We start from the raw sequence: 15451 nt of genomic DNA, 5'->3' as shown, positions 1-15451 counted from the left end.
CCCCACTGTCCCATCCCTGATCCCAGGTAAGGTTGCCTGGACTCCTCCTCCTCTGCTGATTCGCTTTTGAACCTACCTCCACTGTGGAATTTATCACATTGCATAGTTATTTATTACAGATTCTGACATATTTATTAACCTCTTACAGACTTGATTGTTCTAAGGGCTCATGGCTTTCTTGATCAGTGCAGACATAACAGGTACCCTTTAAATATGTGATAGAGGCAAGAATAAATGTGAAATTTTAATCAAGTCTTAAATTTTCTGAGCTTCAGTTTTCTCATCTGTCAAATAATATACTAGATAAGCTTAATGATACTCAATGACTGATGTTATACCCTATATCTAAACAATAGTATAAATATATAATATAAAACATAATAATCAGGGGCACCTGGGTGGCTCAGTGGTTGAGTATCTGCCTTTTGGCTCAGGTCATGATCCAGGGATCTTGGGATCAAGTCTTGCATCAGGCTCCCTACAGGCCTGCTTCTCCCTCTGCCTATGTCTCTGCCTCTCTCTGTGTGTCTTTCATGAAGAAATAAATAAAATCTTAAAAAAAAAACCTAACACTAATATAGCTCTTATTGCATGCCAGACATTTATCTAAGTATTTAACAAGTATTAACTCATTCAATTTTCACAATAACTCCGTGAGGTGGTTGCTGTTATTAGCTTCCATATACAGATGTGAAAACTGAGGCTTGGTAGCATCCAGGAGACTTATTCAAGGCTTGTGTTTGAATCTAGGTAGTTTGAACCTGGAGTCTATGTGCTAAGCCCTTATACTGCTTCTCACAATAATAATTTTTACATATAAATATAAATATGTAAGTATATAATCAAAACCCAAAGATTTTATTTTTCTTAATGAGAAATATCATAAGTCATTCTAATTTTAATGCACAATGAAATTCTAATTGACTCAAGACCAAAAAATATTGTATGCTGGGGCATTTCTTCAATGACGCTTGCTCTGTTCTAAAAATACACCCTTGTTCATTTATCAAAGCAAAAGACACAATGTGACCTAATCAAAGAGAATGAGAAAAGTTGAATAGTGAGAGCAACATAAAATGACCAAGGTTTGCTAGGCCAGGTTTCCTGGGTGATACTTAGAAGAATGTTTAACAGTCACTCTGGAAAATATACCATCATCCAACCACACAGCCAGATCCTCACCTGTGAGCCCGTGTCTGGGCATAAGTGAAGGAGAACAGGTTAAGCTTAACTTTGTTAAATCTGGCTCTTAGTTTCAGGGGTATATCGGAGACATCCATTGATACTGGGGACCTCATCAAGTGATATTACTATACTTGTGAAAATTTTATAAATAATTATTTATCTTTATTTGTCATATAGACTTGAGTATTAGAAGTCTCTACCTGAAAGTAACAGGAGCCCCCTCTGCTCTTTTTGAAGGGAAGGAGAGAGGCAAGGAGTGAAAAAGAGAAGACACATGGCCCCAGAGACGATGTCAGGGGAGTAGTCACCTTTGTCACCTCTGGGAAGCCAGTAAGGTAAATCATCAGAAGTAGGGATGATATAGAATAGACAGGGGAATAAAACCCAAAAGACAAGAGATCTTCCAGTGTGCAATCAATAATTTCTCTAGTCTTTATTTTCTACATGTTCTTTTTAAAAACATTTATTTATTTGAGAGAGAAAAAATGTGGAGTGGCGGTGGGTAAAGGGAGAGGGAGAGAGAATCTCAAGCAGACTCTTGGCTGAACACACATCTCAATGTGGGGATCAAACCCCCATCCTGAGATCACGACCTGAGCCGAAACCAAGAGCCCCACACTTAACTGACTGAGCCACCAAGGTGCCCCTATTCTTCTACTTGGTTAAATTAAATTTTATCATACTTAAAGATATTTCCGGCTCTCTGATGCAACTCTGTGTACTAAGCCCCAGAGGGCATTAGTTGAGAAATCCTTTTGTCGTGTTTATCTGGCATCAGGGTGTGCCTGCTGACATTGCATGAGAGCTAGGAAGGATTTCTAACTAGGAGTAGGGGGAGATGGGCAGCTACCAGCAGGAGCTTCAGCCGCCCCTCTGTAGGAGTGTGCCCAGGCCACGTTCACCTTGCCCCTTACCTGCTGCTTCCTACAGCTCGGTGAAAACACTGTCACAGTCTGTAGGGGACACTGTCACAGTCTCTGTCTCTGAGTTTCACAGAGTTTATCTCGATGGTGCCATCTAAAGGGTCAGTAACGTTTCCCCAAAAATGTGTTAACTACTGATTTGCAGATGAAAAAAGTAAACAATGGGGCTTTGGCTGGGAAATTCAAAAGTTGCTCCAACATTTTCTGGAACTTAAGCAAGAAGTAGACTATAACTCTCTCCCACACAAAAATCTTCTGTACACATTCACACGAACTCTTAGGTATTTGTGAGGGAAATTCCCAGGTGGATCTACTTGGGGAGGAGTGAGAGAGCTTTATACCCCTTTTCTTGTCCCAATATTAGCCTTATAGATATTTTTTGATATCACAGTCCGATTTACCTGGATCTGAGAAGTAAAAACCAATCCCAAAGCAAGCTAACTTCTTGTCCTTTACCTGTCTCAGACTCACATTGAGCTTTATTACTATGCATCTCTGGGTGAATTTTATAATCCAATCACCCATATCTTTCAAACTGCACTAAATTCTGAATGATGTATTACATTCTATTTTGTTCCCTCTGGTAGGAATCATGCTGTATCTGATATTAGTATGATGCTGTGACATGATTTCTGCTACTAATGTACTATCTGTCTAATGAGTGAGTCAAGATTAAAGCATAAAGCATTCAAAAACCACCATTGGCCCATACAGTCACAAGAGATTTAATATAAAGGACAAATAATTGGAGTTTTGAGTGATCAGGGAAGGCAAAAGTATAAGCCCTAAGTGTGAGCTTGTCTTCTGATAGATGAGGAGGAGGAGGCAAGAGCATGTGTGTCCAAGCGGGAATGAACATGAGATGTGTGGAAGACATTTGGACACTGCTTCTTTAGGCAAAGGCCACATACCACAGAACACAGTGAACAGAAAGCTGGATGAATTCTGATTATGAAGGTCTTTAAAGCAGGATAAAGAGGAGTTAAAACTTAATAGATACAAAGAATATTTTAAGGGACTATCTGATGATACACTCTGGAAAGAGGTAGAGGTTGAGCTCCCAGAGTGCCCTTCACCACTCCCAAAATAAAAAGCTGTTGAAGAAATAAAGGCATAAGACAATGAGACCTTGAACCAAGGGACTGCAGGAAGGATGGAGAAGGGGTAATTCCAAGATACATTTCACAAGATAGATTCTGTCTTGAAGGCTTGTGGTTATGGGAGGTAAAGGAAAGGGAGCAGTCAGGGATGACTCAGATGTTTCTAACCTGGGAGACTGCCTGGTGCTGCTGGCACACGTGAGAATGGAGAAATTAGATGGGGAAATAGCTGGCAGGCGATGAATGATGAGTTCTGAGCTCCCCAAAACAAAACCTACATTAATTTTGAGCCAATCAAAATAGAATAGGAAATTATTTACTATGGGTGCTCCAAATATTACTATGAAATCATGAGCATGCTGGAAAGCATGCTGTACCCCAGGACAGAATCCTGTCCTCATGCACTTGCCATCCCTTCCACGAAAACATGCCACACAAGAGGTCAGAGGGGAGAGCAGGGCCAGAAAAAGCCTGGCTCCTCTGACTTTCACAAGCATCACGAGTAAGATGCCTCATCGGCTCTTTCAACATAAAACCACACAAGAGCTTCCTCTTAACAATTCAGGGACTGTAGGTATAGCAACACGCATGGATCCCACAAACCACCTATTAATCAATATTTTCAATCTTCCTTCTCATATTTTTTCCTAGAGCTGCTGACAAGTAGAAAAGCCAATTGAGTTCACTTTTATAGCCATGTTCGATCTATGATTGTGCTAACAGGTGGCATGAGGAAGAAAAAGGAGGCACTGTAAACTGAAATGAGCTGGACCTTAGTATTGCCTTTGTTGGCGGTCACGACCTGAATACAACTACTGTATCTACAGGTAAAACTGTATTTAAAATCCAGGCTCAGGCACATAGTACCCATGAGAATATGGGTAAATTACTTAACATCTCTTTGCCTCAGTTTTGTCATCTTTAATATCGGGACAATCATATAGTTTGATGTATTCACTAAGGAAATACATGTGAAGTACTCAGCACAGTGTCTGACACATAGTAAAGTGTTCAATAAATTTTCACCCCTATTATTACTTTTATTGCATCCCTGAAGACAAAAGGTAGGCTCTGGAGGTCAAAAGACATGCTGGTAATGGCGATCTTGCATTTACCAAAGCTAATGGAGTCACATCCAGATAGGTGGATGTGACCATAGTCACAGTATAACCAATATAGCCCTGTGCTAGCACAAATTTGTATATAATTCAATTAGCAGTTGGCTCCCCCTTCCACCAGCTCATCTGCAGATGTGAGATGGACCCAATTTCTTCTTTTATGAGGAGCTGAGGTATTAGGAAGTGATGGCCTTGAGATAGTTGGGAGTTTAATCCAGGCTACAGTCATATTTACGCAGTATCATTTCTATTGTGCTGTTAGTGATATTTTCAACCACTTGAAAAATATTGTTTTTCATTAACTTCATAAAAATGTGACTCCTTATTTGGCAGGAGTGCAATTTTTGGAGTCCACTTATCTCATTATGGCAGGATTTTTTCCGTTCTTGAAAAGTAGTGAGCTCCGCAGTAATTAGGAACTGCTTGCCTGCACTTCATGGGTATGTGTGTGTAAATGAGACAAGGATAACTCACTGCACATTATAACTGGGCTTAGTCTAAATGTGTTTTGGAGGGTCTGTTTTGTTTTGTTTTGCTTGTCTTTGCTCCCTAAGCATGATGTTTCGGCTTTAAAGTTTGCCTCCTGACAAGTCACTGCATGTACAGATTATAAGAGGTTGGAACTATTTCAGATGTGGTGCCGTAGCCCATTTCTTCACTATGTGAACAAGAAGTATCCTGGCCTGTCTGCCAGGCTTGGGAAGCTTTTCTTACCTGGAACTTATTATTTTCAGAAGCTAGTTACCTAAGCTGTTTGTGATGACACAGAAGGGCGTTAAGTGAAGGCAGACGATGCCAAAAGTTTAGTATTTTGCTCAGGACGGGTGCTCACCATGGCAGAGACTTCAGCAGCTTCCTTACTCACCAAAAATTCAGACTTCTCTGGACACCCATCAGTCAAGAAAACTATGGAGGGAGCCCTTTGAGTCACTAATTACATTGGTTCTGAATGATTTATCAGTCCTACACACCTGCCCAGCTATTCTAGGAGCAGAACGTGCCCACAGGATGACAACTCCTGTTCTCACCATAGCTGGGTTTCAGCTGGGGTGTAGCCTGGAGTTTCTTTTTCATTTCTCTGTTGCCCAACTGGCACTGAAGCAGTCACTGTAGCGCAGAAAGGATTTTTAACTCTGTTAAACGGGACCTGATTTCCACGATACAACTACAATGATTCACACAGAATTAGTCGGAGAGAGGCAGCATTCTCCACTGAATACTAATATTTAGGATAACTCTGATTCATACATCAGCATGCACCTTTCCCTCATATTTCTTGATTTCATGGTAGAGACAGAGATGGGGTGTTTATATTCCTAATTTCTAACTTTTAGTCTACTTTTGTGAAACCCAAATAATGCAGCATAAGAAATTAGTACTGACTCCTAGATGTTAAGAGATGTGAGTCCATGTGCTTAAAACTAGAGTCTGGAGCTAGACTGCCTGGGTTCAAATCCTGATACTACCACTTATTAACTGTGCAATCTTGGGCAAGTTACTTAATCTCTCTGCGCATTTGTTTTCTCCCTGTCAACTGAATAACACTGCCATTACCTCCCTAAGTGTCTGGCACATGTGGGATCAAGAAATATTTATTTTTATCATTTGTTATTATGAACTCACTTTAATCTTTCACTGTAAATAGATAAGAAAAACAAAGAAACACAAAAATGATTTTAAAAAAGAATAAAAATTCCTGAATCCAAATTTTCATTTTGGAGTTATTCCCTCTCTACCATAAGGGTGAAAAAAGTAACTGTGTTTACACTAGTTTTAGATTATTTAATTTGCTGTACAGATAGCACCTTCAATTATAAAATCACATTTTATACTCTATTGATTATAGGGGGAGTTGACATTTTGGACACAAGTTGTATTTTGGCTTTTTGTGTAAGTGGGTAAAATATAAGACAAATCTCAAAAACAACGTAAAGGTAGCTTCCAAAATCTTTTGCTCCTATCCCACATGATTGAATTTTAGCAAAATACAATCTCCCTGGGTCCCAATGTTCTCCTCTGTGAGGTGACAGGGAACCTTCCCTCTAATAGTTCTCAAAAAGTTCTAATAAAAACAATAAAGTATTTTTTAACTGAGTCTTATAAGGCCTGAGAGACTAGCAAAAATATTTCCAATGTTTGAGCTTCCCTATAATTTGGTTCTCTCCTACCCACAAACATAAAGACAACTACCTGATAACTAATTATTATTAGCATATGATCATAAGTCCATAGTAAGAAGTGGTTATTCATTTCCTTCGGGATGTTATATTTTTGAAGAACCTTTTAAAGATTAGGTCTCTGACGCACTCATCACATGGTTTTTCCAATTTTTTTCTTCATAATTTAGTGGAACTCTAAGAGCTTTTCATTTTTTTCTCTATGAATCTCTAAATCCCATCAGGTAGCACCAATTAAGACTATTCACTCACACACCTTATATTTCTGTCTTACAAGTTTTGTAAGAGAAACTTATAACATCAATAACGTCCTTATAAACAAGAAATTTATAGAAATAAATTGTTGAAAGAAGCTAATAAACTCCTTTTGTCACTATCATTAGTAAATTGATAATTAACATCTTAAACCAGAGTTATTCAAAGAGTGTTTGTCCTTATATGCTAAATGTATTATTTCTAAAGTCCATGCTACTTAAGATAGGCAAGAATACATACATTTCAACAATATAGAATGGACTTAATCTGTTATAAAGAACTAATATACATACAATATGAAGAGAACAAAATTATGCTGCTTTTATCAACAGCCTAATAAAATCTCATCAACAACTCTGCATAATAACTTGAGCAAAAGTCCTTTAGAAATGGCAAAATGCTTTTCAAATGTAAGGAATTATTTATTCTAGTACCAAGAGTTTAAATACACTAATTGAAATGATGTTCTCTCCAAATTATTCTATTGTGTATGAATCAAGATTCCACCACTGCTGTCATCTTACTTCTTGGGACTGGGTGATTGAAAAAACACTTATTTTTAAAGACACTAGCTCATTCTTCTCTTTACAAATAATTCAGCATAGTTTTCTTTTACAAAGAAAATTACCATAAGTTATCTGAAATACAATTTGATTTTCAGAAATTTGGTGTACAAGCAGATTTTTAGGAGATGGCTGCTTTGTGAAACATCAAGTATCTCACCCAATCTTCACTCTTCTACCAAGAAAAGTACCCCCAAAGTTTAAGAACAAAAGCAAAAACAACACTGGTCAGATCATTGGGGTTAAAAAGCTCATCTCTCTCAGTTTTGAGGACTTTTCTGAGTCTTTCCTGCATCTCCATTCTGGATCCAAAAGAAAATAAAGGCCTGAGGTGGCCTTCTGCCCATTTTTCAACTTGGTGATGACTAAATAATGTGGCTAAAATAGCAATAACTGGAAAACAATGTTCTTTCAAATTAAATATGTTGATACATTTGCACCACTCATACAAGTCTGGAAGAGAGATCTGTATGGTACTCTGCATTTCATTTGTTCAGTTGATTAAATACCAGTCTATGGTTTCTGCTACAATATAAAAGTAATGGATGACCTAACTTGAGATTGCTACTTGTTTGTGTTGTACATAGCATGATGAGCTTTATGAGGTGAATAATAAATGAGTCAAAATTTTGTAAAAATTAAAATATATTCTCCTACATGCTTCATAGTTTTTTAGATAAATATTACAGGCTCCCCTTTCTAAGCAATTCAAAAAATGGAGAAAAAAACAGGCTATTTATACAGACTTCCAGGTGGAAACATTATTAAAAAGTTTACAATAAAACACTAAGGTGGTATTAAAATAAATTTTAACTAGATTCCCAAATTAGGGGCCCTGGTTGGCACGGTTGGTTTAACATCCAACTCTTGGTTTTTGGCTAAGATTATGATCTCAGGGTCATGAGATTGAGCCCCATCTGGGACTTGTGCTCAGCAAGGAGTTTGCTCCAGATTCTCTCTCCCTCTGCCCCTCCCCACTGGGCACACGAGTGCACGCATTCTGTATCTCTCTCTCTTATAGTTTTTTTTTTTTTTTTTAAAGAATTACACAATTAGGGAAACAAATAAATCTCATTTACTTACAAGTTGGTTTTGCTCTTGGAGGAAATTTGGTCCGGGTAATAGCCAAAATTATGAAAATAATGACTGGCCATAAAATCAAGACAAGTGTCCAAAGCTGCAAAATAATGATAGGAAAAAACGTTAATTGTATTGTTGAACCAAAAATTTGACAAGAAGTACAACATCTTATAAAATTCAAACACAAATCAGATATTTGCTTATAAATACTATTAATTATAAAGGAACGAGAGATTTTTAAAACTATAAGAGACCAAAAAAAAACAAAAAACTATAAGAGACCTTGAGGTGAACACAAGAATGCTTTTTCCTTAAAATGAGCTTCTGAAGCCCCCTTTTATAGTCACCTCTCATGACTGTCCCAAGAGTGATGATCTTAAAATTCAAATCTCATCGGTAATTTCCATACTTAAAAAATCTCTTAGTTGCTTGTTGGATAAGGTTCAACATTCTAAACAGGGCATACAAAACCCAAAATAACTTCAACCTAGACTTATCTTACCACTTCCCATTGTCAGCATTCTGCAGTCAGCCATAAAGATAGTTTGTGACATTGGATAATGGCTCAATAAACATTAGTAAACAAATGAATAAGTCAATGAGTAAACGGGAACTTAAAGTTATGTGTAACCCCTCATGCTACTATAAATAGTATCTTGTATCTGCTTTTATCATAGAACTTATATTCTTATTATCTATCTATATCTACCTATCTACAATAGGTAGATTTTTTTTATTTTTTTATTTTATTTTTTTAATTTATTTTATTTTTTTTTGCTTGGGTTACAACAAATTGGCAACTCTTTTATGGCAGGAACAGTGTCTTCTTCATTTCTGAATTTCCACTGGTACAAAACAGACGTTCAATAAACCAAACACTGCATCAAAATTTCTATTAGAGGATTTCACTATAAGACACTTCAGTTGGTAGACATGATTCAGTTTGTAAAATGTGACTTAATATTTTGCGTATGTATAAAACTGGTTTCAGAGCAGTAAAAAACACATATTTGCAAAAATATCAACTGTGACATGCAAATAGTTATAGTTCTCAAGCCAAACCCTAAAGAATAAACCCTACCAATGAGTAAGGGACAAGTGGGGTTAGGCAGGGAGGGATAGGTAGGGGACTATGGGACTAGGCTCACCAAAAATTCCAAAAACGTTGAGGCTCAATGAAACCAGAGATAAGGGAACAAACCAGACCACCTTGCCCTGTTCATCAGAGGTGGTGTCTTTTTATGGCAGTCACATTGGTACCACAAAGAATGACCAGACCCCAAAGAAGTCATTAAAGATGTTATCCCTGGTCCTCACTAAAACTAAGATGTCACAAGAATATTAAGGCCACAAGCTCCCTGGTAAGTTCTAAATAAAAACTATTGGTGGAGTCCCACGTTGGCAACCTGGTCAGGACCCTTCTCAACTCCTGAGAGCTTTTCCTGTATCCTTGCTTAATAAAATTCCATCGTTTTGCTCATTCTCCTTTGTCCTCAAGATTCTTCGACTCCACGAGGCAAGAACCTCCCTTTCCTGCTTCCCTCTCCTGCTTCACCTATACTTAATAGAGTTCAACTTGGAACTATGTTTCTGTCTGGTTATGCAGACTTGTTACCACTCCTCCCCCACTCTCCACCACTTCAGAGACAATTTGCTTCTGACAAATCTCAAACTACTGCCTGGGGCTCTTTGAATCTCCAAAACAATCTAGACCTATTCAATTATTGATCCTTAGGTAACTGAAAATCTCCACTGTGTGTATACAGCTGAAAGGCCTATCACCAGCTTCCTGGACTGCAGGTTTAAGGGCAAGTTTTTAGCAAATGGAAGAAGTTAACTGTAGATCTAAGAAATCCTAGGGTACTTGGTTTGATCATAGCTGAAAAATTCCCAGACAGGCTGAACAGCTTAATCTGTAGGAGTGCTTCTCAAGTATTAATATGCACAACAAATCACCTACGGATCTTGTAAACATGTAGACTCAGATTCAGAAGATCTGAGGTGGGGTAGAGATTCTGCATTCCTACAAGCTGCAGGTGGATGATGCTGTGGCTGCTGTCCATGAACCACACTTGTAGTAGGGCAGTTCTAAATGTATGCCGCCTTACCTAACTAGCAGGATTGTTTATAAAGTCCTAGAATATTTTTACTGGGAAGTTCCTTTAACATTATCTAAAGCCTATTCAAGGCTTTTGTAAACTTTGATAAGAAAAAGAAAATTAGATTTTTATTCCCTCTACCTTTTGATTGAAATTAACCATTTCCATTAATGATAAATATAGGCAACAAATCACATTATTAGAAGTACTTGTGACTTTGCAAATCACATTAATGTTGCAGATACCTCAAAGTTTTGTTTCTACTCATGGTGACATTAAAAATTATAGTAGTTATAGAATTATCATATTTATTTAGTTATTTATTTAGTGCTATAATAAAGAAACACATACTACCATATCATAAATTTGCTTTTTAATACCTTAAGAACTGAATTTCAATATAATTGGTTTTATTTGTAATTCTATTTATTTTATTGATTTAAAAACACTATTCTTAGAAGGGCCATAGGCCTCAGCAGGATGTGAAAGACATCCATGGCACAGAAGAAGCTAAGAAGCCTTGATCTGATCCAACTTTCTTTTTTGTTCTCTGGGGTGCAGAGTTTGTCACAGCTTTGTCCATGAACTTACCCAAAGTCACATACCCAGTTGGGAGGCAGAGCAGGGGATGAGGATCTGAATATTAAGATACGTAGGCTAAATTTTTTAAAATTTCATCCTACTTTGAGGAAAAATAATGCTTTATAGAAAGTAGAAAGTATATCAGAAATAATGTGTTTATAATAATAAACACAAAGCCCTCCACACTGTGATCTAGGGAATGTTAAGGTTGACAAGTTAATCACAAAAGCAAGAAATAAACAAAATTTAAATTTTCATAGCAGCAGGATTGCTCCCAACACCATTCGAAATATTATCATAAACAACCTAGAAGCAAATGCAGTGTCAAGTATCCAAGTAGTAAACCAATGAGCCATGGCTCATTTTGTTTCTTTGGAGAAAGGGCTGATATATTGATTTTTATACATATAGATATTGGACTACTTGAAAACTAAAGGAAAAGCAGTTTTTAAAAGTTTCATATTTATGCTAATATTTTAATGATCTCATATTTGCCTCTATACATCATTTACATTCCACCCTCTACCCCACATTCTTGACATCTAAAAGCATATGCACACTGAGTAATTTAAAATTCCTTAGTGGATTATGGCATTTGTCTCCTTTTATTTCTCCAGGGTTTATTTTCCATTGAGATGCCCCATTCTGTTCTCTTCCTCTTCCCTTTTTTTTTCTGGAACAATTCAGTGGCTGAAAAGCCTTTCAGTGAGGCCCAGGAGGGCTAGTCCACACTAGGACCAAGGGCACAACAGTAACAGAGGGAAGAAGGTGGGTCCCTAGCAAGGTGAAGAAGAAATGCATAGTGCAACAGTCAGACCTGGGTGGGCAAAACCCAGGCTGGGTAAGGAGGGGGTCTTCAATGTGAGAAGCAGATGATTAGTTTCATGTAGGAAGGTATACCAAAAAGTAAACACATTATCCAGAAGAGGAGCCAGGTTTCTTACTATCCATCCAGGGCATTATTAATATGAAAAACAGGAAAATGAGAATGGTATAGCGTTGGGTTGGAACTAAAGACATGGGTATGAACTCCTGGTTTCCAAAATGCATAAAGACACCAGCCTATCAAACTCAAGCATCAAATTTGACTCACTGGTCAAATTTAAACATTAAAAATATTATGACAATAAAAATCACATCTAACTGAATAAACTAGGAATCTGGGAATTTATTTGGCATAAACACATAAGCAAACAAATATATAAATTAAAAGTTTAATGAGGAATGGGAATATGTACGTAGTGCCAAAATAGTTTCCCCCCAAAATGGGACAAATTGACATTGTGCACCTCCTGATGCAAAGCAATGGTGTAAGAACACAGCACCATCTTTGCAGCATTCTTGCCAAAGATAAATAACCAGAGTCTAAAAGTAAGGAAACAACAGATACTCTACAAAACAACTAGTCTTAAATGCTCAAAATGTGTGAGGGTCACGAAAGTCAAGGAAAGACTAACAAACTGTTGGAAAGGCAAGACCAGAGACATGAAAACTGGATGCAGAACGTGATTCTGAACTAGAATCTTTTGTTATAAAAGGCATGGTTGGGACAACTGATGAAGCTTGAATTGCATCTAAAGAACTGATGGTGAAATTGGGTTATATAGGTGAATGTCCTTGTTTGTAAAATAGTCACACTAAAATATCCAATCGCAACTGGCTCTAGAAATAAAGTTATTTGCACTGTTCTTGCAACTTTTCTTTAAATTTGAAATTGTTTCAAAATGTAAAATTTAGAAATTATTCTTTTTAAATTCTTTTTAAAAATCCAGAGCCAATTTTTAAAAGATAGCAAAAGAGAAAAGATGAAGAGCCAAGAAGAGAGACAAAAAACAAACATGTTTCATATCTGGGAATTCTATCTTATTGCACACATGGGACAAGTTTTGGGAAATTAATGGTGATGGCAGGATACATTTCAATGACATTAAAGTCAGCAAAGCCATTCACTCAAAATCTCAAGTTTAAACCTTAAGAAATACCTTGAATGAACCAAATATAAATTCACTCCAAAATTTTCATTTAGAGCTCATCTGTATTACCTATTAACTAACTGAATTTCATAGTAACATTTGCCTCTGCATTTGCTAAGAACTATTGTTTTGAATCTTTGAAAACCTCTCAAATATAATTTTCTGAAAAATCTGAAATTATGAGCACGGCACATAATTTCAGCTTTAGGTAATTCATACACCATTACTTTGTCAGAACCTTTTATTCTAATTACTGCTGGTCCATCTGATTCTATTTGTGTCCACCATTTTTATTAGTCTTAAAAATCATTTTCACTGGAAGTAAATAAGAAAATAAGATACAGGTGAACTTTAAATGAATGTGTTACCATATATTTAAAACTTGAGGAAACTACTACTATTTGAATGCTTTTAAATAAGGCATCCATGCTCCAGTCTTCATCATAAATGTCACCATTCCCTACTGTCTTATGCTTGGCCCACTTCACACAGTGATATTACTTTCTTTCCTGTATAGATATTTGTGTTTGTGTCTCTTGCACTAGGGTGGTTTGAAGTTGGTTGTGTCTAAAATGAATGATACTGAATATCAGTACAATTTCCAAATTGCAATGGGAATTCTTTTGCCTAACTCTGAAAATCAAAAATAAAATGCTTGAGATGAAGATTCTCTATTCCTTTCCATGGAATCATAGTCTTAGAGAGTCTTACATTCATAATACAATAGAAAAATTTACGCACCAGTGGGTACCAGGCACTGAGGATAGAGCAATGAAAAAAATAGGTCTTTTAAGGAAGGAAAACATTAAAAAATTTATAACCAAATGTAACAGATGATGCTAAGATAAAGGAAGTAGAGTGCAAAAGGAAGATAAAGCAAGGGGAGCTGAGACTAAAACCTAAAAGATGAAAAAGGGTCAAGCAGAAGAAAAGATATGTATGTTGGATGAAATGTGAGAAAGAAGTGGGAGTCTTTCAAGCAGAGGAAACATATGGGTGAAGACCCACAGATGGGAAAGAGGGTGGAATATTCTGGGAAAAGAAATAAGTCCAGAATGACTGGTATATCAAAAGTTAGGGTAAACATCTTTGCCATATGGTTATTCAGCCTCTACCTGAATGCTTCTAGTGACTAAAAGTTCACTCTTTCAAGAGACTTCGTTATTGGACAATGCATATTGTCTGATTTTTTTTCTCATGTCAAGATGATATCTTTCTTCCTGAAACTACCACTCATTCATCTTAGTTTGGCCCCTTTTTCTACATGAGAAATCAGCAAGTATTTGTAGACAGAGTCCCCTCTCCTCTTGGAGAGGAGATGTCAGTTCTCTGACATGACCAATGTCAGTTCCTTCCACAACTTTCTGTTAAATATGATTTCAAAATATCTTCCTCAGGATGAATTCTTGTCAAGTGGTTTTATAATTAGTATCAATTCAGTATAATACTCCAAATGATAATAGCTAATATTTATTGACTGCTTAGAATGTAAAAGATGCTATGTTAAATACTTACATGCATTATCCCATTTAATATTTCCTCCTGCAGATGGGAAATCAGAATCTTAAAGAGATAACTAAGCCTTCATTCCATAAACCACTAAATGGTAGAGCTGGTATTTGAACCCAAGAAGCCTGGCTTCAGGACCTGCATAGTTAATCACTAAACTGTGTAGTCAAACCACTATAGGATATACTACTAGCTCTCTTTGATCACAATGCCATACTTCTATTAGTTCAATGTATATGAGCACTGCAAATCATTTAAAGGTTATCATGTAACATAGAACTATAACTTTAAAAAATGGATTTATTTCTTTTAGAGAGAGAGAGAATGAGATAATACAAGTGGAAGAGGCAGGGGGTGGAGAGAAAGAGAGAGAGAGAGAATCTCAAGCAGACTTCCCCACAGCACCTGAGCTGGGGCTCATCCCAGGACCCTAAGACCAAGATCTGAGCCAAAACCAAGAGCCAGATGCTCAACTGACTGTACCACCCAGGCACCCCTAGAATCATAACTTTTTATTACACACTTCAAAGTAAAAATTGCTCAAATTTCCATGTATAAAGTATATGGTTTCTTCCTTCTTTTTTTTAAATTTTTTTAAATTTTTTTTAAATTTTTATTTATTTATGATAGTCACACAGAGAGAGAGAGAGGCACAGAGACACAGGCAGAGGGAGAAGCAGGCTCCATGCACTGGGAGCCCGATGTGGGATTCGATCCCGGGTCTCCAGGATGGCGCCCTGGGCCAAAGGCAGGCGCCAAACCGCTGCACCACCCAGGCATCCCTGGTTTCTTCCTTCTTTTGTTCTTTTCCTTTTGGATTGTCCCATATATCAAGGATGACTGATACTTGGTGGTTACAAGAGTATTCCAGGGTTCACATTCGAAGT

At 37.0% G+C, this 15451-nt stretch overlaps 1 protein-coding gene across 2 annotated transcripts in view; it reads right to left on the bottom strand.

Annotated features, from left to right (window-relative positions):
- The window catches only part of ABCA12 (ATP binding cassette subfamily A member 12), a 281179-nt gene that overhangs the window by 149227 nt on the left and 116501 nt on the right, over window positions 1-15451 (bottom strand). For both annotated transcript variants that reach the window (XM_072812583.1, XM_072812584.1), the window contains one exon: window positions 8405-8498. In XM_072812583.1, coding sequence (XP_072668684.1) covers window positions 8405-8498 — 94 coding nt within the window. The remainder of the gene's footprint in view (window positions 1-8404; window positions 8499-15451) is intronic.

Source organism: Canis lupus, chromosome 36, assembly GCF_048164855.1.
Source record: "Canis lupus baileyi chromosome 36, mCanLup2.hap1, whole genome shotgun sequence".
NCBI classification, from domain to species: domain Eukaryota; kingdom Metazoa; phylum Chordata; class Mammalia; order Carnivora; family Canidae; genus Canis; species Canis lupus.
This window is presented reverse-complemented; position numbering and strand designations above follow the sequence as displayed.